The sequence below is a fragment of the Colius striatus genome, chromosome 12 (genome assembly GCF_028858725.1).
Source record: "Colius striatus isolate bColStr4 chromosome 12, bColStr4.1.hap1, whole genome shotgun sequence".
Lineage (NCBI taxonomy): Eukaryota > Metazoa > Chordata > Aves > Coliiformes > Coliidae > Colius > Colius striatus.
In genome coordinates, this window is record NC_084770.1 from 12,105,554 (window position 1) to 12,128,490 (window position 22,937).

Below are 22,937 nucleotides of genomic sequence, written 5' to 3' on the forward strand. Positions count from 1 at the left end.
AATAAAGTAATAAAATCAGCGCAGAAATCCAAATCCCCATGTTAAGTTCCATGTTCGGGGTACTTGGAAATGCCACATACAGCTTTTTATTTCTGATCTAAAAAAGACTTTTTTTCTGAAGTGTTTTGTAATAGGGCTTCAGTATAATTATGAACTTCTATTTAAAGACTATATCAAGAATTACATACAAACAATCTCTTGACTCACATTTTTCTTGTTGAAAGAGTTCTCATCAAGCTTCTCTACTGCAAGAATGTTTTTGATTGGTATAGTGAAAATTGGTTCTTTATCTGTAAAAAAATTGTACATAGATGTGTGAAGTGATTTTTAAAAGTCTGCTTTATAGCCTACAGTTAGCACTGAGGTTAAGCTCTCAAAACGTGCGTTTTTATTATTGAGAAAATGTACATGAATCAGACAGAAGCATTTGGTAGTCAAGGTAAAGGTACCCAACATAACACATGTACTTCAGGAGAAGAAAAACATTATACAACTTAAAAAGCACAAATCAGATGCAAACGCTTAGAAAATAGTGAGACAGTAAAAGTAACTGTACACCAAACGCAACTTACCTTGTTGTTTGTGGTAGGTGAATTCTCTGCTTGTTAAGCAGAACCACCGCTTCTTGAAATTCTTTTTACCAATCCGAGTCCTTCCCTGAGCTCTTTTGTACATTTCTCTGTAAAGACAGAATCAAATTAAATATAACCATTAGTCCTGTGATGAGCACTCAAAACTATTTGAGATATTATTGTTCATTATGCAGCAACAAAAAAAATCTACTTCATTGTAGATTGAGAAAAAACAAAAGATCTACTCGTTCCTCAAAATGATCCTCAACTTTACCTCTCAATATGTACAGGGCCGTCATGTACATGGTTCCATAAAAAGGAAAGGAGTTTGAAAAACATGCAATCCAGACTCTTGTTTCCCACAGTAAATTTGGAGTGGGTCCTTATTCAGGTCTTGAACTCCAAATTTTCCCAAACAAAAATAATGGCATATCCAACTACAAATTCACTTGCCTGCCACTTTCTACATGTAAATGTATTTGGCCTTATCTGGATCAGAAACTGAATATAAATAAAAAGACGCTGCATGACTCTACAGCAAGAGAAGACCCAAACTCTACTCAGTACGCTTTAAGTGTACTCACAGGCAACTACTTTGTTTGACTGACAGTCAAGAATTTATAATACAGATCAGCTTCCAAATTTCCATAACTAAGTATTCATGCACTACAACTGTCTCCTTAATTCCTATTTGTTTTTTTATTAAGAGATAAATTTCTTCCTTGTTTGAAATCTGGATGCTGCTTCAAAGAATCTTTACTTGCTATGAATGTATGTCTAAGATAAAATCAGATGTTTCTTTTCCATAAATGCTGTTTAAATCAATTCATCAGGCATTCTTGATGTAATTTTTAAAAATTTCTTAGAGTGATTTACAGCTCAGTTTTTATAAAAGCATTTTATCATTTACTATTGAGTATTCCAACTACAGGCTAATTTTTCTCATCTACTTCAAAAGCAGAACATGTAGCCATCTGGGATTAAACAACATGCAAAGTAATTCTAAATTAAATTAATATATTACTTTAAAATATACTTTCACAATCCTGAAACAAACCATCACAGAGCACATAGTGAATTGTATCAGAAATACAGACAGGACTGAATAGATTTTAAGCTGCTTTTACTTATTTTTTTCCCAAAGTATTTAAAATATGAGTTATGAAGGTTTACAGCTGTTGGTTTAATGTAACTGCTAACTAACCAACAATTACTGCAAATAACCAATATAATAATTTCTACAGTATGTCAAACATGAGCATTAGTCTAACAGCATTAAGGAAAAAACAGTAAAGTCAATTCTGCTTTGTACTATGTATAGATTCCAAATGTATTTACCCTTCTTTTAGATGTACTGGCTCACTGAGACCACTAGGCTCTTTACTTTCAGTAGAGGAAACATCATCTAGGAACTTAAGGAGAAAATATACAAGGAATATACACTATTCAAAAAATACATAACAACCAAAAGCTATTCAGAAAATACATTTGTTTCTCCTAGAACACAACAATAACTTAATGCAACAGGTGAAATGAAAATATATTGCAGGGACTCAGAACAAGGGACGTCCTTAAGCCACACAATATTTCCTTAATTAGTTCCTAAACAGCAGATCTAAAAAGCCTATTTCAAAAAAAAAATACAAACCCCCAAAAAAACCCCACAGTTAGTTTCATCCACCATGAATAAATCTTGTGATTGCTACTGTTTGGATTTTGTTGGCCGTTTTTTAGATCAAGAAGTGAAACGGACCACAGCTTTGTTTTTTCTCTCTAGTAGAAAACTGCATAGTAACACGACCTTCTAAGAATTAAGACTGATCAAATACATTGACCATTAAAACAAAACCTAGTTGAAAGGTACCTTTTTAACAGATTCTGTAAATTTTTCTTCTTGAAATGTTTTGAAAAACTCACACATAAATGTCTCCTTGAAACTTGACTGAAAGAAAAAGTATATTGACATTAATAAACTTTCAAAGAACATTGTCTATGTAATGAAAAAGAATTATAGTAGCCTTACAAGTTTGCTTTTGGTCAAACTTCCCCAACTCCCCAAAGTCTGGATGGCTTTTGATATAAGAGTTAATGTTCTAGAAGTCTGTGCATCCTAAAACAAAGAAATTTCAGAAGTCACTTTTTTTTTTCCACAATGTCAGGTAAAACTTTGGTTTAAAATGCAAGTTTTACTAAAATTGTACTACATTGTGTAGTAGAACATCTGACATCTCTTCATTCCTTTTCCTCTTCACCCAAAGAGAAGAAATGTGTATGCAGCATTGTCCTCTATTTGTACTTGTGCTAAGTGAATATATTTTATAAGCTACTGCAACGTGTTTAATATTTTCCTCACTACCACTAAAATTTATTACTAGTACCTAGAAAAATATTTTAACCTATACAATTACCTCAAACCCCTCAAATCTCATAATTGATCTCATAATCTCACTTTTGAACTACTCAAAACTCAACATTAAACAATGAACTACTGCTGGACAAATGGTAAAAATTTTCATAATACAAAGTGAACTTAAAACTTTGCCTTGAAGAATTTTGCCTAATCTGTTTGTGACCTAACTGCTTGCATTTTAGTTCAGGCCTATAAACATAGCCATAGAAAGGGGCCTTGCTGGTTCCTTTAAAAGGTTTAACCTTGAAGTGATAAAATCCTGTCATCTTTTTAGTTGTCAAACTAGATAACATCCAAGAAATTAATATGACTAAGCTGAAGTTTCCTTTTTGAAAGTGCAACCACATGTAAGTAGCTAAGCTAAAAAGGTAACATCTGGAGCAGAAAATTTCATACATATTCTGTATTTTATGTGAAAACAATACAGTAATTTTTTCATATTTCTATATTTTTTTCTTTGAAGGGTATTTTTATGTGTTTCTTACTGAAAATTAGAAAACTAATAATGGAAGATTTGGCAACCCACTGCAACTAATGGAGTCCAGAATAAATACGCAGACCAATTAGTGCATAATTCCACAATCTTTTTTAAGAAATAGTTCTTAAAAAGTAAATGTGACATCTGGATGTTTAACTTCCACAATGGAAGGAACTGATGCAGTTAAAGCACTTGCTTTTAAGAACCCTCAGTTATGTTGATATTCTAAGAAAGAAGCACACTTCCAAAAGACACAGTGTCTTTGACATCAAAAGCTCTTCTACATCATTTGAGAACACCTGGAAGACTGAGAAATTTGATGCTTAGAGAACTGCAAATGTCTTAGATTGAAAACTCAACCTAGAGACATTTAGTAATATTATTTCCCATTTTGAGACTCACTGAAAGTAACTTAGGCCTTCCCAGATAAACAGATCTGACAGTTATGGATAAAACAGTACAAAGCTTCATGAAACTTACTGGATGGTGAGGTCGTAAATGAAAAGTATGAGGTGAGACTACGGCTACAGCAAAGAAACGAAGAAACACAAAGCTGCTCACTGCAGAATACTGTACATGAGGGTCATCTGCAGAGAAAAACCATGAAATGTAACATGCACTAAACTTAATAGGAAATAATGAAGACAGTTAACACAAAAATTCTTTAGAAGGTAACATCAGAGGAGACATTTACATTTCAAAAACAGAATAGAAAAATCAATGGAGTGCATGAAGTGAGAAAGGTGATCATGGTAAGAAATGCTCTACTTGTAACAGACAGTTTATTTCTCTGAAAAGAAGTTCTGTTCTTGTACAACTGCCTCATCAGCTCCACTACTAGGAACAATGAGATTATGGCAAGCATACATAGTGTTGATTAGGTATGGCTGTATGCACCTTGAACTAAAAAGGAAAACAACATAGAAGTTTGCCTTTCAACACTAGGGCTACTGGGTTTATTCACTCATAAAGCTAATTACTGTGCAACTCAGACATGAATGCTGCACCAGAAACACAGGTAACACATGAACAACAACTGTTCCAATTCAGAGTTGCATCAAACCACAGTGTTATGTAATTTTGATGCTGTAATGAGGATTCTCTCATTTAACATTTTGGATAGATTTATACTTTTCTGCTGGGAAATAGAGTGGCATCACATTCTTACTCTAATAACAACATCCATTTGATCTGTCTGGGAAGTTCACTGTTCTGAAGGGATTCGCTCACAGGAATTTATGGTGTCAGTTCCAGTGACAAACATGAATCAATGAGAAGCTCCAGACTATGGTGGTAGCAGTACAGCCAACTTCATATGAGTTATGAACATGCTAGTCATAATTAAAGGAGTTGCAGTTCATGTAGTTAACACGTAAACAGCAAATGTATTTAAGCTTACATCTTCACAGATCTCGCTTCTTTAGAAGCAATAAAGAGATGAATGTTTCCAGATTTTACGTATCTGTCAGCTAAATAACTTCCTGTATTGCTTGTGCTTTTCTTCCATTATCTCATACTTTTCTTTGACTTCTCACTTGCTGCTGTCTTGCAGTGTGTTTCTGACCTATGTCTTTGTATCACAAAATACAAAATTCTTGCTGACTGACCACAAGGTTTTACTGTAACTTTCTTATTGACAGAAAAACAAACGCCTGATTGTCGACGTAAGAAGTTCGAAACACAGCTTTGGACAAGAATCTGAACTGCAGAAGTTCACTACTTCACTCTGATAAGCATTTTCAAAAGTTTTTCAAGAACACTTACTTGGAAATCTTTTGGCAGCCAGATGCCTCAAAGAATAAAAAACATCACACATTAGCGTAGGACAACTTATACTTGACTGCATAATTTCACGGAACACTTTGTCTACATAATAGCGTAGATTTTCCTGCAATTATGAAAAAAGGTATTTTTTCAGACCATTAACATGTGCATTTCTATGTTTTTCTCCTGAACACAAACATAAGGCTAGAGTTTCTTTTTTGAAACACTGACTATTCAATTATTGACTATAATACATAAGCACAAGGCTTATTTTAAAAGCCTCATGATATTTATATGGGATTACCAGTGTTAAGACAGTTTAACAATACTCAGTTACACTGAAGTATATAAGCAGTGTCTAGCAATATACACCAACCAAAACACGTATTTGTAACCTGACAACAGCTGTTACAAGGAAGGAGCACTTGTCATGCAAATCTAGTGCAAGTTAATTTAGTTTCTTGTAGCCACTATTGCCACAGATGTCATCCTCTCAGATCAGTCAAGCAGTAAGCAAAACTTCAATGAGAAGAGTTAAAGCGGTCCTAATTAGGTACTTCATTGCCCAGAGGCTATGTACAGAACCTCAGGAATCACAAAATAAAACAAATCAGTAAGGAAGATGGTAATGCTCTCTTTAGATTCTCCATCTCAATTCCATTTTCCATCGGGTTTTCCTTAATTTCCTGTTTTCATTAATACGGATAAGAAAACAACTTTTCCTTTGTTTACTGTGGAATTCAGAGAATTGCACTGCTACCATTAACTTACCAGTTTTTCATTAGACAGCTGCTTGAATTTTTTTTTTCCTATCAGATTTTGAGAAAGTTTAAAATAGGAAAAACAGGTAAAAAACTTACCATATTAATTTCTACATTATCTCCTTCTTTTAATTTGATGGGATCTATTTCACAGGGCTTAGGAGACTCACATATCTGAAACAAACAAAACTAGAGGAATTCAATTTTGCAGACAGAAATCAGAGAAATCCACCTATTTAAAACCAGATTCTGACTTAGATTTAGGTGTAAAACTCTAAGCAGTTTTTAACTAGGCATAATAGCATGCAATAATCATTCTCACTTCTGTGTTCATCTTTCTCCACAGATCAATTACATAAAGCATCATCTGGGTAAATTCTGTAATGTGTGAGAAGCTGAAGTAACTGTCATTGACTTTATTTTCAAGCACCTGGAACAAATAACAAAGCCCAGCTCCTCTCACTGACCTTAACCAATTATGGCTCAATTTAACTTTATCTCCCAGGTGGGAAATTCTAACACACACAGAGCTGCAAGAAAAATTCCTATCAGAGACAGGATATGCCAGGGCACCAAGTGTCTTGGGCAAAAAAAGGTTCAGTAACATAACCTACCTCATCAATAACAGGTTTCAAAGTAACCTTTAGGTAGTGCTTCCCCACTATTTTCATCATTTCATCTACACACCGAGTTGCTAATGAGTTGCCTCTGAAGACTGTGTTTGCTTCTCTGTAAGAAAATAACTTTGTTTGAACAGGGAAAAAATAAGGAGCTCAGTTACAAAATCTGATTAATACTTCATCTTGCTATTATATCATTTTTCAAAACAATTTTTTCACGTCTTTCAGTCAGGAAATCGAAAACTTAAGATACCCAGCCTAAAATGGCACTCAGGAACAGAAAGAGAATAAATGAGAGTATTACTACAGCTAAACCAGAAACATAGATAAAACCCTAAGGAAAAGCCTAAGACTTTTTAGTCATTATAATGCAGTGCTGAATGTGAAAAAGAACAGTCAGAGAAAATTCCAAAATCATGACGACTCACCAATATACAATTCTTCCTCCACTAGTCCTGGTGAAAAACATCACCTTACCAGCTACAATACACAGCACACTGCTACACTACACTGGTGAACTCAGACACTTCAACCGAAGTGGACCAACTCCTGCGCTTCCTACTTCGAAGGCATGCAGGAGGACATGTACTTACTTAGAAGGTACCTTTGCAGAAAAAGAGTACCCCTCATTTAAGTCACATACTGAAGTAAACAGGACTCTCAGTCATTTTAGAAAAGTTAAGCAGTAATCTAACTACCAGTAAAATATGGAGAGTGGTCGTATTAGGACATTTTAAAATAAAAACTCTGTGCTCTTACACACAATTCTAGACTACTAGCTTGTTATGTTTAGCTGTACGAGAGCTCCAAGGAGATTTTACAAAATTTTACTAAATAGCACACAATCATTAACTCTGATTCCTGGCTTCAATATTATTTTAATTCATTTTTGTTAAACTAGCATTAAAAATGAATGCATTTAGTCAGTTTTACATAGTAAGAGACAGAAATGTTCTATCATGAAGCCCTTTGAAACTCTAGTAATAAAAAGGCATGACATCACTAAACATGAGATACATACTGTGTGTCCTTTAGATCTAGTTCTGCCACTGCAGCAACAAATGGAACTAGCTTATGGTGGTGTAGCAACAGTCGTACAAGAGGCAGAACAGCATCATACTTGTCTCTACAAACTTCACTCAGTATGTAGGCAGCAGATGCAGAAATTGGCTGAGAAAGCAAACAATCAGTGCAGTAGTTAAATGATCATGTATTAGGCAAAGAACAGATCAAATCTAACACGATAACAGACATAACCTCTTAGCAGAAAGTTTCAACATTTGCTGTATAACATGACAACTGAAAGCTCCCATTCCACAGCAATATTTACTAGAAAATTGGTATTATCTACTCTATACTCAACATTAAGAATTCAGCAACTACTCACCCTTCTCATTCTCCCTAAAAGGTTACAGTGTGGCTTTGTCACAAATCCAATAGGCAGTAAGCAACTGCTTGACTATAATCATAGATCATAGAATGGTAGGGGTTGGAAGGGACCTTTAGAGATCATCTAGCACAACCCTCCTGCAGAAGCAGGTCCACTTAGATCAGGTCTCACAAGAACACATCCAGGCGGGTAAATAATGTCACATATCTTTACATGGCTTCTAAAACTATCATCAGAGCACACTAAAATACAGTTCTCACTTTTTAAGTGTCTGTCACCATTCTACAGCTGTCAATTTCAAAACAAAAACTGATCCAGTTACTTTAGGTTAAAAGATAGCTACTGACTGCTGCTAGCTGCACATTGAGCTCCTCCTGAATTCCCATGAAGTAGTATTTGAATGTAGTCTAGCAAAAAATTCGGTTACAGTCTGCTGCTTCTTTACCTTTCCTTTTCCCTGCAAGTACATCACTAACACTGAAGTGAAGAAAGGGTGAGAGAAGACCCAGGAATCTGAAGCCTGGTTACTATCATTTGACTAACCTCTCAGTGTCACACTTAACCATCTACCACACTTCCCTCTCTATCATCATGTCCACATGAGAAATCCAATCATGCTGATTAAGATATGGGAAGAGACAGAAGCAATTCAGAAGGGAATTTAGAAATCAAATCTGAAGCAGATAATTTTTGGTAAAGGTCATTATCTGTCCCACCTGCCAACAACAGATCAATGTGCCCATAAAACTGTTAACTCCAGTGGGTCAATAGCAGCCAGGACAAAAACAATGTTGAAAACACCAACTAAGAAGAAGAGAGTATGTTATCTCTTCCAGTCACAGAGCACAGGTTATTTCACTGAGTCTGCAGGTTCTTCTAAAGTTAGAAAATCTTGGGAGTCTGCAGCAGAAGCAACTGCTCTACAAGCTGCTCACCTGGTTGTGACAGAAGTAATTCACAAAGAGGAACAAACCCCCTGCCCCCCTCTGAATAGGCATAATGCATATTGTCTCACACAAGACTGCCTAAGCCATTCTAATTTTCCATTTTAAAAAAAATTATAAACAAAAGTACCTGAACATCTGATGATTTTAGCAGCAAGTGTCTTAGAGAAATGTAGTATTCAGAGGGAAGTACACAGTCTTCAGTGTAACAGATGTTTAATCTAAGTGATCCCAAATCATCAGTTTTAGAAGACTTGTTTCCATTTTCTCTTGGTTGAAGTAAGTACCTGAAAGCCAACAGGGCAATTCTAATTAGATTCACATTTTATTAATTTGACTAATTCTACATTAATTTGTAGAATTATTTCAGTATACATAACCTGAGCCTGAAAACAAACAGTGAAATTCACATTAAAAACTCTGACACAGGGGAAAAAAAAAGTATTCTCAGATTTTTATGAACGGTGAAATAGGATATTCTTCCTGTAGATCAACTGGGGTAGCAGGAATAGTTTGAAATTATGTTGGACCTTCTAATTTTACATCTAGGTTATATTTAGGGTGTTGGGCACTGCAGATGGAACAGCTAGTGTCAAGAATTTAAATGGCATAGTCTGAAACCAGTAAAAACATTAACGGGCTACATTCCTTTAAAACAAGATTAAAGAGAAAATAATCAGATGCATTGCCCATGAAGGCATGCTAAAATCAAGTAAAACTGATTTATGAAGAGACCTTCTACTTGACAGCATGATTTTTGGGTTGATTTTCCCAACACTTAGTAGTATTAGTGATACTATTGTATCTGTTGTACTTGAGCTGTATTAAAAAACATTAGTAATAGAAATCTTTAAAAAGTTGTTTTTAACCACAGAAAGGTTTTTGATAAGCAGATCATAATTGGATATGAGAATGTTCAATACATGGTATGCTTACAAAGCAGACACAAGTCTATGTATCGATACTTCAAGTGTACATGAGCCAGGTCAATTCAAGAAGTGATACAAACATAATACATCAGTAATGACTCCATGCCAATATAACCTTTCTCTTAGCAGGCTGTTAACGAAGGCATGTCATTACGTTAACATGGTCAGACAGCTTCTGATCCATTCAGAGCACTGGCAGAACAAGCCCGTGTCTATAATACACAATGTATAAACAAGAAAATACCACCACAAACATTTATTAGGTTTAGGATCACATTCAAACAGTAGGACTAAAAATCAGAGTTCAACTTTTGACACATCCAAACACTCAAGAGTCTGAGATGATAACTGCAGCACAGCCATAATGATTCCTGGTCAAGGCCTGTGTTCCATCCAGTTCCTATTTAACAATTTCTTTCCCATATGTTTTCTATGTGGATATGCTAAGGCTTCCTACACTTTTGACTCTGTACTGAAAAGTTCATTAGAAGCAGAAAATTCTATACACTTGGAGGCACTGAAATCTGCTGTACTCATTACTTCCTGCCTCTAAGCATTTGGGACAGTAAAGAGGCTAGAGATTGGCTCCTGTTGCAACAACTCGTGAAGGGAGGTTGGTGCTATGTTAGAAGCAGAGGTCTGTCTTCCCTGACTTCCCTTCCAGCTTTTACATTTCTGTGCCTGCTCCCCTGAAATTACAATGAGTTGGTTCCAGAAGATACTCTCTGAATCTCCCCAAGGAAGAAGAAAAAACAACTCCAACCCATACTTATTGAGTACTTTAAAAACAATCCATTCATCAGTCATTCTAGAAGTCTGACTTAAGAATTTCAGTGCAAGTGATGCAATTCTGAGAAGTTCCAGATTTGTTGGTTAGGCTGCAAAGCATACATAGATCACTACAATCCACCAAGCTGAACGCTAGTTATGTTCACTCTTCCCTTTCTCCACTACCCATGCTTTCCCCTGAAAAACATAAACAGTGGTGGTAGGTAGGTTAATTTACTGAGCAGGGAAACTCTCAAAAGAACTTTTACCTAGACTAGAATAGGAAAACATTTAAATGGATAGTTACAACAAGACATTCTTTGCAAGGGAAATCTAGCAAGACAGAAGAAAATTCACTTCTGAGCCACCATTTCTCACCATGCTTGAAAGGAATCATTTCTTAACACCTTCACAGGAACTTTAATTTCTCCTAGAAAGACGTCTTGTACCAAATTTCCATTATTCCATAGGTCAACCCTGAAAATAAGAACACTGCTTAATTTTTTTTCCCTCTCAGAGAGAAATAAAAATCTTGAAGTTAATAACTGCCTTACAGCACTAATCCACATGCATACAGGCAGAGAATGTTAGAAATCTCACTCCATTCTAATTAAATCAAGAAGAATCAAAGAAATGGCTTATTAACCCATAAAAAACAGATAAAGAAACAAACAGTGAAAGTTAGATTTGCAGACCTTGCATCAGTAAATCAAAGTGATATTGGCAACATATATATATATATTCTGAGCAGTCTCCACCCCCAAAAACTGTGCACATTTCTTCTCAGGTAATTCAAGTGAACTTTTGAGTCAATATATTTACGTATCCCTATCTGATTGCTAGAATTTGGCACACTGCAATGCCACACCAATACATGCGCTTGTTTTTCCAAACAGCAGCTTGTATGCTTAAAACCTCGAAAGGAATCACAGACTCCAGACATGCACCTTGGGTTTTTTCTATTACTTCTTACCTCTCTGACATTTCTGACAGACAGCAGTTGTTAAGAAGAACAAGAAAAATTAATACTAGATTTGTTGGGGCATAGCTATTTTTCTGTATTTGCATCTATAATGAAATATACAATTCCAATTAAGATACTCATGTAGCTAATAGTTAAAAATGCACACATCAAGTTAGTTGTAGAATTATTGAAATTAACCACCACAAATTAATTATTAAAGCTAGGCACTAAACTCTTCTTCTGATGCCTGTTCAGAAACATATATGCTAGGCTTTAAGATTTTTTGTCATTCAGCAGAGTTGGTGTACGTAAGCACACTGAAGAAAATGAGTACAGGGACTCTCAACTATTCTAATTATATAGCATAAAGACAGACAGACCTAGTCTGAGGGTAAAAGAAAAGATAAAGGAATATACTTTGAAGTATTTCCTACATTTGCGAGGAAAAGATACAAACCAAATGTTCCTCCAAGAAGCAATGCAAAATTCCAAGACTCTCATAAAATAGGCTTTTTCCCTTTGCTTTTATTAAAACAGCAAACTACATTTGAAACTACAGATGAGCATCAGGTATGCTGTTATCCTCCATGCAAGTCTCACTATCAGTACTTTGCTGAAACTAATACACATTACTGGGAGGTCCTCACTCCACTCACAGGCACAGGAAATAGGTTTATGTTATTAGATTTACTAAACCAAAAATCCTCTTGTCTTCAGTAAAGAAACACTCCAAAAAATTTGAGCAGTTTTATATGTTAGAAAGATCTTTCCTACAAGTGGGATCAGTAATTCCACAGAAGTTACACCTAAACAAATTTATTGCCTTGATCATACTGTTATGATTCATTAAAGATAAAACAAATAATGTTCTAATCTACATAACTTACCTGACTTCTAGTTTCTCAATATCTTCCTCTTCTACCTGAAACTGGGACTTTTTGGTGTAACTGCTGGACCTAGTTACCTGCAAATAAATTAACAGACTTTTGTGTTATGGATATGACAAAACAAAAAACCTCCACATCTAAAAATCGGTGAATACTAACTGTTCCTTCTAAAAAGGGAAAGTTCAATTCACCATATAAACTGCCTTTTGACAGAAAGTAGGTGAAAATCAGGTCAAGAAGGGTTCATGGTAGAGCCACATGAGGGCTAGCTGGTATCTAAAAGAATTAGATCTATCAGAAAATCAAGAAGAAAGTATGACATAAAACTAGCACGAATTTCTTTGGTTTCAGCATGAGCCCCAAGAAAGCATTAAACTTACTTCTGAGATGTTTAAGGAAACAACAAATAAAAAGTCTGCTCTTCTTGTCCTAGTTATACCACAGTTGTAACCTCTTTTTTTAGTTTTCCCCATTTCTTAACTGATTGCATTCTCAGTTTAACTCCAATCAATCACAAGTCAAAGTTAATAAGGTGGTTTGGATCACTATTTTATCCTACAATAAATTCCACTCAGTATCTTGAGTGAGTCAACTGAAATACCCACTACATGTTGACACTCTATACCTAAGTATGGAACTATTTCTCACTGAAGTCCCACAGCCGGACCAGGACCTATATGAAAACAACAAATACATTTGAGGCCCATGTAATAGTTCCCATGTACTACTTGCAGTTCTCAGCTGAACAGCATAGCATGCTTACACACAAATGTAGTTTTTATTACACAGAAAAAACAGATGAAAATTCAAACTCACAATTTGGTTACTGCAGGGTAAATCATGTAAAACTGAAATAAAATCCTAAATAACAAAAAATCTAATGCTTTTAAAAATCATAAAATTAGGCTTTTATTGAGTAGAATCACTACATTGTTTTATTGAAGAAGTAAGTTGAAGCAGTTTTTAGCTCATTCCACAAGTAAGTTAAAGTTCTCTTAGAACTCCTGATGCTATATAAAGTGACTCAGGATAATGAATTACCTTCACACAGTAATTGATGGGGATTGTTACCATCTGGCAGCCCCAAGAAATTTAAGTATGCCATTCACTTACATTTGAGAGGCTTGTAAAAGCTCTTTAATTTGCCTGAAGAGAGCTTTCTGCATTAGGTACTGCTATGCAGCTTGCTTAAAAATACTTGAAAGGTTGCATAACACAGAAAAACAGGCAGAACACCACACAAAAAGTTACCTCAAAATAAAAGGTTTCGTTAAACTGCGGATTGCTTGTTTTCTTCTTTACTTTGGTCTTCTTTTGGTCATTCCTGTTCCAATGTGGTAAAATTTTTACCATAGACAACTTAAACACACAATTATAAAGACATTCTATTGTCAAAAAGGACTCATGCATTTAAGTTAAAATATTTTTTGTCATTTCAGAGACCACTTTGATCAATGAAAAAACATAGTTTGGTAAGTTAAAACTGCAAGCGCTGTATCTAGGTTAATCCTGAACCTGTCCAACTTCTATATTCTTAATCATTTGTGAAATTAAGTAATTTGCACATATCGAGTAAAACACACCAATAACTTGTAAAGAATTTCAAACTTAAGACTGCACATCACTTCTTTGTCAGTGCTTGCAGATTATAAGCAGTTTCCATCTTGTTCAACTGCCAATTTCTAGTTTGCCCCCACCCTCCTGTATTGAATAAATACCCACGGCTTATTTACATACCGATGTGTACACCAAATTCAGTGCCTTCTGTGAAAGGAAGAGCTAGATGCTAAATAGAATAGCCTTAATACAAACAATTGCTCCCCCCACCTTCATGTTTTATATAGAAAATTTAGGGTGTTTTAAATTTTACTTTACATATTTCATAAAAGAATACAGTCTTATTTAGTTAAAAAAGGGCTACAACAGTATAAAAATGTTTTCTAAAAGAAACAAATAAAAAATATGTGGGAAAATATAGATGAAGGAGTTGTCCTAGGCAACCGTTTTCAGGTATTGGCCATATAAATATTCCAGTCATGGTATGTGAGTCATATATGCATGAGACTGGAAAATCTTAACCAGGGACTTTTGTCAGATTTGCACATATACTCTCATACCAACAGGGTAAATATTTTATGGCACCAACATTCACTCAGTTTCATCTATACCACAGGAACCAAGCAGGAAATATGTCAATTGACCTTCTTTGGCAACCTACACCATATATCCTAGGCATAACAGTTGAACTTCTCTAGTCTTCTTTACAAAATAAGCCTCAACCAAGACCAATCAAAAAGTCTCTAACCTATATCTAAAAAACCCTAGTGATCATGTATGACCAAGAATAAAAAAAATGCCCCATTCACTCAGATCTTACTGAGGGACAATTTTTCCACAGTCTTGAAAACATGCAAGTCTGCTACAAGACTTTCTGGGACTATGCTTACAGTGGCAACTCTTCAGTACCAGAGAAGTAAATGGACTGAGGTTTGACGTTGCAAAAAAGAAACAACCGAAGCATATCTCTCTCAAGACGTTACTGTGCAGGGACTTGCAGATGGTCAATGTGTGGGATATGGGATTTTTCTTAAATGAAAAACTCCAACACTTATTGAGGATTACTAATCCAAAAAAAAAGATACTTCAACTGTGGGGTCAGACAGACCCCCAGCACGTTCACAATCCTGAGAGCATAGCAGGGAAGGGCAGAGTACAGTAACTACGCAAGGTATGATGTATGCAGAGTGCATTTTAAGATTTTTCTATATATTATTTGCTTAAAACCTCTGACTTTCTTTTCCAGTTTAATATTATAGCATTTTAGATTCATTAATTTCATAAGAAACTGTTACCTGGAAGGTCCCACAAGAGAGACTGTTGCGTAAGGGTCACAATTTTGTCCATTTATAAGAGGCAATCCATGGCATTCCTTTATGCTACAAGGAAAACACAATCAATAGTCAGTGAAGCAATGTCTTCAGTTTAAAAAAAAAAACAAACAAAAACAAATCCAAACCTGAAGAATTTGTTCTTTCTGAAGATTTTTTAAATCCTGTTGTATTACACAGATACACACATTGATCCAATGTAATGTATGTACATTCAGCACATTGCAACTACAGATCTGTGGATGTTAATACAAGGTAATACTCAAATGTACTGTCAGACTTAGGGGCTCTGTGAGAACAAAATTCTCAGAATTGCATGATAAAAGACATTCCAGTATCACATACATACGACTCAATCCATGGTTGAATGAACTGTTATGTTAGGGTAAACTTTTGAATTTGATTTTATAAGGTCCACAAAAGTCTATTTGGCCTCATCCACATAGCAGCAGCTACATTTGGAAAGCAGTAAAATGCACTCAAATATTTTGTTTCAGCTAAACTACATTCTGAGTAAGCTGAGAAATGCTAAGTCCTATCCTGAAATGTTATTTAGAGTATAGGACCCAAAACTATTAGTATACAGTCCTAGCATGTCTAGGTTCCATCCTACTCACCCACAGACAGAATCACTTAAACTATAAACATGATTCAAAGGCAATTTTCAAATTCTTTTCACAACAGTGCATGATCATGGTTAAATGTCCCTTTAAAAAGACAGTATGAATTATAAAAGAAAACAGTAAGTTGTAGGCTGGTGTTCAACAGGTACATAGGCACACACACCGTTCACCACTCCTGATGCAAAAGCAACAGGATGATTAGAGAGTAATGCTCATGGGGTCAGAGATGTTCTCTGGATCTTTTCTGAAGGCTTGCAATCTTTCAGAATCACCACAGCAGCAACATTGCTAGAAACAGAGCTGGATCAGCAAGCTTACTAAATTTCAAATGCTGCCCCCATAATAAATATTAACTGAAAGCAGCTGGAACAACAAAAGTAAAGCAAAACGGTTCATAAAGGCACAGCAGAAACCAGACTTTCTAGCAAAATGACACTCTAATGTAGCCATGCCACTGCAGTATTTATTAAGTCCAGAAGCATTCAGCAGATTACAAAATCTCATAAAGACACAAATGAAATCTGAATGTTATATTCTTGTTCTCCATTTGTCGGGGAGATTTTTGGATTTGTTTGGGTTTTTTTAACTATTTCTAAATAATGTACTGCAGGAATTTAACTAAGTTAATGCAAGTAAGTTGTGGTTGCCATAATTAGCCAGTTTGAATAAAATCCAATACCTACATAACTGGAGAAGAAAACAGACTTTGCTGTTCCACATCCAACTAAACAGTCAATTAAATGTTTTAATACTATAATGTGGAATATCAAGTTGTGCAGATCAAGTTAAAGTTACATAGCAGCAACAGCAGCTACACACTGTTGTTAAGTACATGCTTTCTGCACTGGAGAAAAATGGTATCGAAAGAGTATCAAGAGCTGCGAACTCCAACAGTTACAAGTGAGGAAACAACAGACACTAACACTTCTGAGCTGCCTCAAAACTCAACCCTCTTTGGAGCACTCATGATTATAAAACAGATGGTATTTTGCCCCCTAAAAGTCCCTTTGTCTTAGTCAGTTCAGGGAACATTTAGTGCTGAACCACTACACAGACATTTGTTATTTTTCTTCCAGTTTTCAAGAATGTGGCCTTCAGCATTTCAATAATTTTTGAACCACAATGAACACTACAGTGATTTCAAACCCACCATTTAAATGGGCTCTTAAAATATCCACTTGTTTCATAAGCATTAACTGATTCCTCCTCCAAGACACACATGACACAGAACAGTGGCAAAAAAATTGAACTGTCTAGACTTCAGTCATTTGGGTTATCTGATCTGAGGCTGCTGGGACTTGATTCTTTCAGACTACTGGGTGTACTGGGCATTTTGTAGCACTAAATATACTGTCTCTGCAGCTCCCTGAGATTTTTAGTTTCAGGTGTGAGTGCTGAGTGTACCTCTAAGTTACAGACTTGAATCTCATAGGAGAGTCACAGCAGATGAATCAACTCAAACTTACCTGGATAGAATTCAACCACTTGAACATGAACACCACGGTTCCTCAGCCTGCATCCTGTGGACTAAGCTCCTGGATTACTCTATCAAACAGATCTAAGGCCCACAAAAAGCAGTTTCTTTCCCTACACAAGAAGTTTCTCACTCCTTCCTTGATCACTGTATGAATGACCTGTACACTTGACAATAATCCTGTGGGAAAATATACAGCATCTCACCAACAAAAACTGATCACAATGCTCTACTTGTGGTTACATCAACAGCTTGTTCCAGCCTCCCTATCTTCTTACAGCTTGACCACAGTATGTAGAAACTAAAAGGTGTCTCATTTGCGATTTCCTTCAAGTTGAAAACCACTGACAATTATACAGTCTTGCAGCAGAACTAGAATCTCCAGATTCATCTTTCAGATCTGTCACTTCAAGCTGATTTCACGCTCCAGTCAGTCTCCATGTATAGTCAGCTCCAGCATTCCCTTTTCATCTCCTGCCCAAGTCCTAGCTCTGTTGCCAGCAATTACAGTCTACTTAAGACAGACTATGCTGTTCCAACATGTCAAAAAACCAAACAATACCCCAATCCCACTGACCATCAACTCCCAATATTTTCAAATATTTCCTTTTCAGGCCCATCATGATTAAAAAAATGTTCCAAATTTCTCTCTCCTCCTTCCCTTCCATCTCTCACTCCAAGCTAGCCAGTAATAACCATCCCTTAACTCTTCTGTTACTGCCTCAATTTTGCTTAACACCCATCACCTGACAGGACAGCTAAGTCAGCTGAACTGCACTGAAACAGTGGATCCACCTCCTCTTATACCGCCGCCTTCCATTTATCACCAACCATAATTCTGTTTCCTGACTTTACAGAGAACTGTTTATGTTTTGAGGCAACTTCAATTCTGTTTGGCAATTTGATTAACCTAGTCATGCAGAACATGGCACAAGCTCCAAAGGCAGTGCAAGGGAAGTAGCCATTATGGGTAAGAAGCTATTAAATCAACTCAGCACTATTGAACTAGATTGTCACCCCTAGGGACTGAATACATGAGACTGAACTGTTGCAGATAGTTTTAAGCTACTAAACAAACAGCCCTCAGTAAAGTAAACATTTAAAAATTTTTGACAGGCTCAGATAGAGTAGACTTAAGTGAAACAGTAAAGTGCAACTTCAAGAAGTTTACCAGCTATCAAATCCCACAGGAATACTGCCCTTGCACAAAGATTAAGACGAAGTACTTGAACTGCAATCTTTTACAACAGAAAGAACACCAAACAAAACTCTCAGCAAACAAAACCAAAACACTCTGCAAGCACTTTGATCAGTGAAAACAGAAATTACCACTAAATATACATTCTTATTCTGACAACTATAATATTTCCACCAATGGCAAACATTTCACCTTTGACAAATGGTTTCATTTATCTAGACTGGCACAAGCAGTTTTCATTCAAAAGGCACAAATGCATACAGTTTGAATAGACAGGAACTTTAAAGCCTTTTTATTTTCTATTTTAAACTATTACATCCTCATGTAAAGTCTAAGTAATAGCCAACAGAGGACTTCTGTTCTCAAACTACTGATCAGTTACGGTACAGCATAAGAGATCTTTCAGTTTACACTAACTCTTGCTTCACATCTCAGGACTTTGTTCTGCAAGAGAGGTTTCATACCGGAAAGACAAGCCTTTCAGATACAACCAGCATATATTCAGCTCTTAAGATGGAAATAAGTCTTTAAAAAGACATAGCTCACAATAAACCCCATAAATGACAGAAGGACTCTAACTCCCCCATTCAAATTAACTGAAGTTATCCAAGTGCAGAAACTAAACAACTGTAGCCATTAGGATTTATATGCTTCAAAGATTGACATGTTCCCTAGAATGACTCTATGTGAGCATATAAACAAGACAGTAGCAAATTGACAGGCTAATTTAAGATAGGATAATTTATTTTAAAAAGTAAAAACAAAAGCCAAAAATCTAACTGTAATAAGCCATTTCTGGGTTTTCAAGTTATTCTAAACATACAAAGCTGTTTCTTTCAGAGTTGAAGTCACATGAAACACAGAAAAGGCACGTACAATCCAATAGCCTAATCTGGCAAGAAACCATTCAAGTATCATCTGTTTCAGCAGTAGGAAATATGCAAACAACTGCCACATAAACTTGTTTTTTTCAGACTGCTGGAAAGGAGAGCTGCAGGCATATGTTTTTTAAATGTGCTACTACTCACGCCACTGTGGTTTTGAAAAAAAGAGCTCACACTGAGTCAGCAGTTCATTTATTGCATTATCTTCCCCCCCCCCCCATTCACTCATTAGAAAAGGAAACAACTAGCATCAGAGATGTAAAAAAATTTTAATTAAAAAACCATCTGTAGGTTTTAGCCCAGTAAAAATTAACAGCAAGTTTCCAATCAATTAAAAAAAGTGTAAAATCAAGGCTTAGTCTGCTGTTAAGCAGTCTCCTTCACAAAGGAAGATTAATGTTATCCTTGTATTTCAAAAAAAGTTCAATGTCTTAAATGGGAGAAGATAAGCAACTATACAAGCCTTAATTTGACTTTCTCCGGGGAAAAATATTTTTCAGGATCTTGTTTTTAGAATGATTACAAAACCTAAAAGCCCTAACTGGCTTCAGTAAGTCCCACTTTAAGAAAACTGGCCACCATTTCCCACCCCTCCATCAAGTAAGAGGAGATCACTCAGTTCTGGTAGATCTTGGACATAACCATTTTCTGTCAACTTGAGCAAGAGAAGGAAACTTCCTGTTCTTAAGAAGTTCAGCCATAAATAAAAAGATGATGCAGAACTTCAGATCATGCTCAGAATCACAGCTCCTGAATTACTTGTCTGTCCACTTAACACAATCTTTAACTTTGTGTTGTCAAAGTTACAGTTACTACTTTTCATCTTTGCAGAAATTCTGGAGTCTCAGGGAATACATGGTGGAAATCCATTTGAAACTCACCTATGCACAGAAGCCAGCAAACATATCTAGAATTCTCCTATCCTGTAGAAAAATGAACTGCTGATGGTTTAAAAGGCTGTTTCATTACATCGAGAGACCATTAACTTACACATGAAGCAAAACATGGCTCTGAAAGACAAGTACTGTAGTCCATATTTTAAGAAGTTTTTTTTTTCCACATTTTTTTTCTTTGACAAATACTTTTTCAGTTTTGGACCCATCAAGAAGAGGCAAGAAGACGAATACACATATATGCCCTTTTTCACTTAATCACAGCTCTGCTCCTTCCTATTTTTCAGCTTTGTCAAAGGAGTTACTAATACAATGACTTCTCAGGGACTGGTGACTAATAACATAGCAATAGCTGCACCACTTACTAATTGTCCTCAGAAGCTTACAAGATAAGCAGACTTTTAAAGGAGTTTAACATTTCTATTAAAGAATCTCTAATCAACTTTCTTTAAGTTCCTCATGCTTTAAGATCAAAATTGTCTCAAAAACCCCTCACATCCATTTCAACAACACTACATCCAGTGACAGAATTGTTTTCTCATACTCTCACGTGTAAATAAATATATTTATCTAAAATGTATTAATTATACAACCAATCATTTCAAGGCTATTGGCATGTGCAATAAAATACTACTAAGCATTTTTAATTTAAGGAACTCTAGGACATTTCATAATCTCAGATGAAGACAAAGGTACTCATGCAATACCGCAGTGTTCAGTGCACAATCCTCTCCCACAGATCAATGAGTGGGTGAGCACAGCAACCACTGAGGAACTCTGGCTTCCTTTTGATCATTTATCTCCGTCATAAGAGATCCAAAGAGAGGGCACAATGAGTAAACCACTTCCTACTCAAAACTGCAATCTGCAACAGCAACTTTCTAAAGCAGCTTCTCTTAATCATGTGAAAAATTCAAACATTTTAAAAAAGCAAAAAAAAAAAATCCAAAAAACCCAAAACTTAAAACTAAAGCGCATGGATACACGTATTTTTTCTTTCAAAAAGAGATGTCTCTTGGAAAGTTAAGTTGGTAATAAAACTCCAAGTCAGAAAGCTCCAGACAGCTTTTGGTGGTGAATAGCCTACAGTGAAAAGTCCACAGGCAAAAAGCAAAGTTGTTTTAATTCTGCCTTGCGCTGCAAGTAAGCTATAAAAAGGGATACGAAGCTCAGAGCAGGACTCCCAATGAGCCAAGCTGCTGCTCAATTATACAAGCAGAAATACATTCAGAACTATCTTTAAGTTACAGATAGACTCTGATGTACAGTAAGTCTCCATATCTTACCTGAATTGTCAGCCTACAGTAGCCACTATGGCAATACCAGTTTCACTGGCTTAGTCCTGCCACAGAATTAGCTTCCCTTTTCATACCAAGTAAGTTACAGAAAAGCAGAGATATTATTTTGCTAGGTCTTGCTTTAACTAAACCACTCATCTTGGTTTACATAGTTGACTAAAACAGAAAGAATGTAATTTAAACCTCTTAATGAAAACTACATTAGCAAAATTGACAGTGCAATGGTCTCCCTCTACTCACTGGAGCTGATCTGAACATGAAGTCAGAGAGAAACGGAAGACCACACACCATTTCCTCCTCTCACAGTTTCACAATACAATCAGTTCTTTCACACTGAATTCTCAAAGAGGATTAAAAAAAACACACCAAACAAAACTCCTCTCTCTCTGAATAAATGTAAGTTAATGAACAATGTTGGAAAGCAAAATTAAAGAATCTTACTACCTTTACAGTTTTTAACCTTAATTTTCCCTTAGTCTTTATAACCCCCCTTGTCTGTACTCTTTTCTCCACATGGCCTACCCCACAGCATGCTAGGAGACATGTGCAGAAAAGTCTTTCTGAAGCACTAAAACAAAAAAATTGCAGTAAGGATGGCTTGTTCTCCTGAACCTTACTAAGAATGTAAAGAGGGGTCACAAGAGAACACAGTCAATCTCATTGAGTCTCTACAAGTCATTGGTTTCCACTGGTCTCATCAATGAAGGCAGTCTTCCAGAGGCAACAGCATAAAGGCTGTCAGACTTCATCCAAAACAAAGATAGGAATAGTTTCTAAATAGACTGGTACCTTCCAGTATGCCTTCATCAAACAAACATCCATTGAAACTGTCAAAACATTTTTGTATTATTTATTATTCACATTAGCTTCTGGACTTTGATGTATTGCTTAATAATGAGTAAAAAAATCCCAAATGGCCAGTACATGTGGAATTTTTGTCTTCTGTGACTAACATCACAAGTTCTGGCTACCAGCTGCAGTGAGCATTCCTAGCTTTCTCACCAAACTCAATTCTATTGGAATTACAAGATACTGATTAGTGATATCAGACAGTCATTCTGAGTCCTAATAAAAGTGAATGACCTGGGAGGAACAGAGATGAGCAGTTGGGAAAAATTTCTCCAGGTGTTCCCTAAGCATATACCCATTCCCTCAGCAAGGTAGGCTCCAGGGAAAGGCATAGAAAAATGGT

At 35.9% G+C, this 22,937-nt stretch overlaps 1 protein-coding gene across 3 annotated transcripts in view; it reads right to left on the bottom strand.

The window, feature by feature from the left end:
* The window catches only part of RASA2 (RAS p21 protein activator 2), a 44,784-nt gene that overhangs the window by 6,035 nt on the left and 15,812 nt on the right, over positions 1 to 22,937 (bottom strand). Inside the window, exons 6-20 of one of the 3 annotated variants that reach the window (XM_062005487.1) lie at positions 15,340 to 15,423; positions 13,739 to 13,811; positions 12,488 to 12,564; positions 11,015 to 11,113; positions 9,070 to 9,226; positions 7,627 to 7,775; positions 6,600 to 6,714; positions 6,085 to 6,159; positions 5,225 to 5,348; positions 3,941 to 4,047; positions 2,596 to 2,682; positions 2,437 to 2,514; positions 1,911 to 1,984; positions 573 to 679; positions 208 to 290 (exon numbers count right to left, since the gene is read on the bottom strand). In XM_062005487.1, the coding sequence (XP_061861471.1) occupies positions 208 to 290; positions 573 to 679; positions 1,911 to 1,984; positions 2,437 to 2,514; positions 2,596 to 2,682; positions 3,941 to 4,047; positions 5,225 to 5,348; positions 6,085 to 6,159; positions 6,600 to 6,714; positions 7,627 to 7,775; positions 9,070 to 9,226; positions 11,015 to 11,113; positions 12,488 to 12,564; positions 13,739 to 13,811; positions 15,340 to 15,423 (1,489 nt within the window). Of the gene's footprint in view, positions 1 to 207; positions 291 to 572; positions 680 to 1,910; positions 1,985 to 2,436; positions 2,515 to 2,595; positions 2,683 to 3,940; positions 4,048 to 5,224; positions 5,349 to 6,084; positions 6,175 to 6,599; positions 6,715 to 7,626; positions 7,776 to 9,069; positions 9,227 to 11,014; positions 11,114 to 12,487; positions 12,565 to 13,738; positions 13,812 to 15,339; positions 15,424 to 22,937 lie in introns of all 3 variants that reach the window. The other 2 variants (XM_062005486.1, XM_062005488.1) reach the window with 2 other exon arrangements.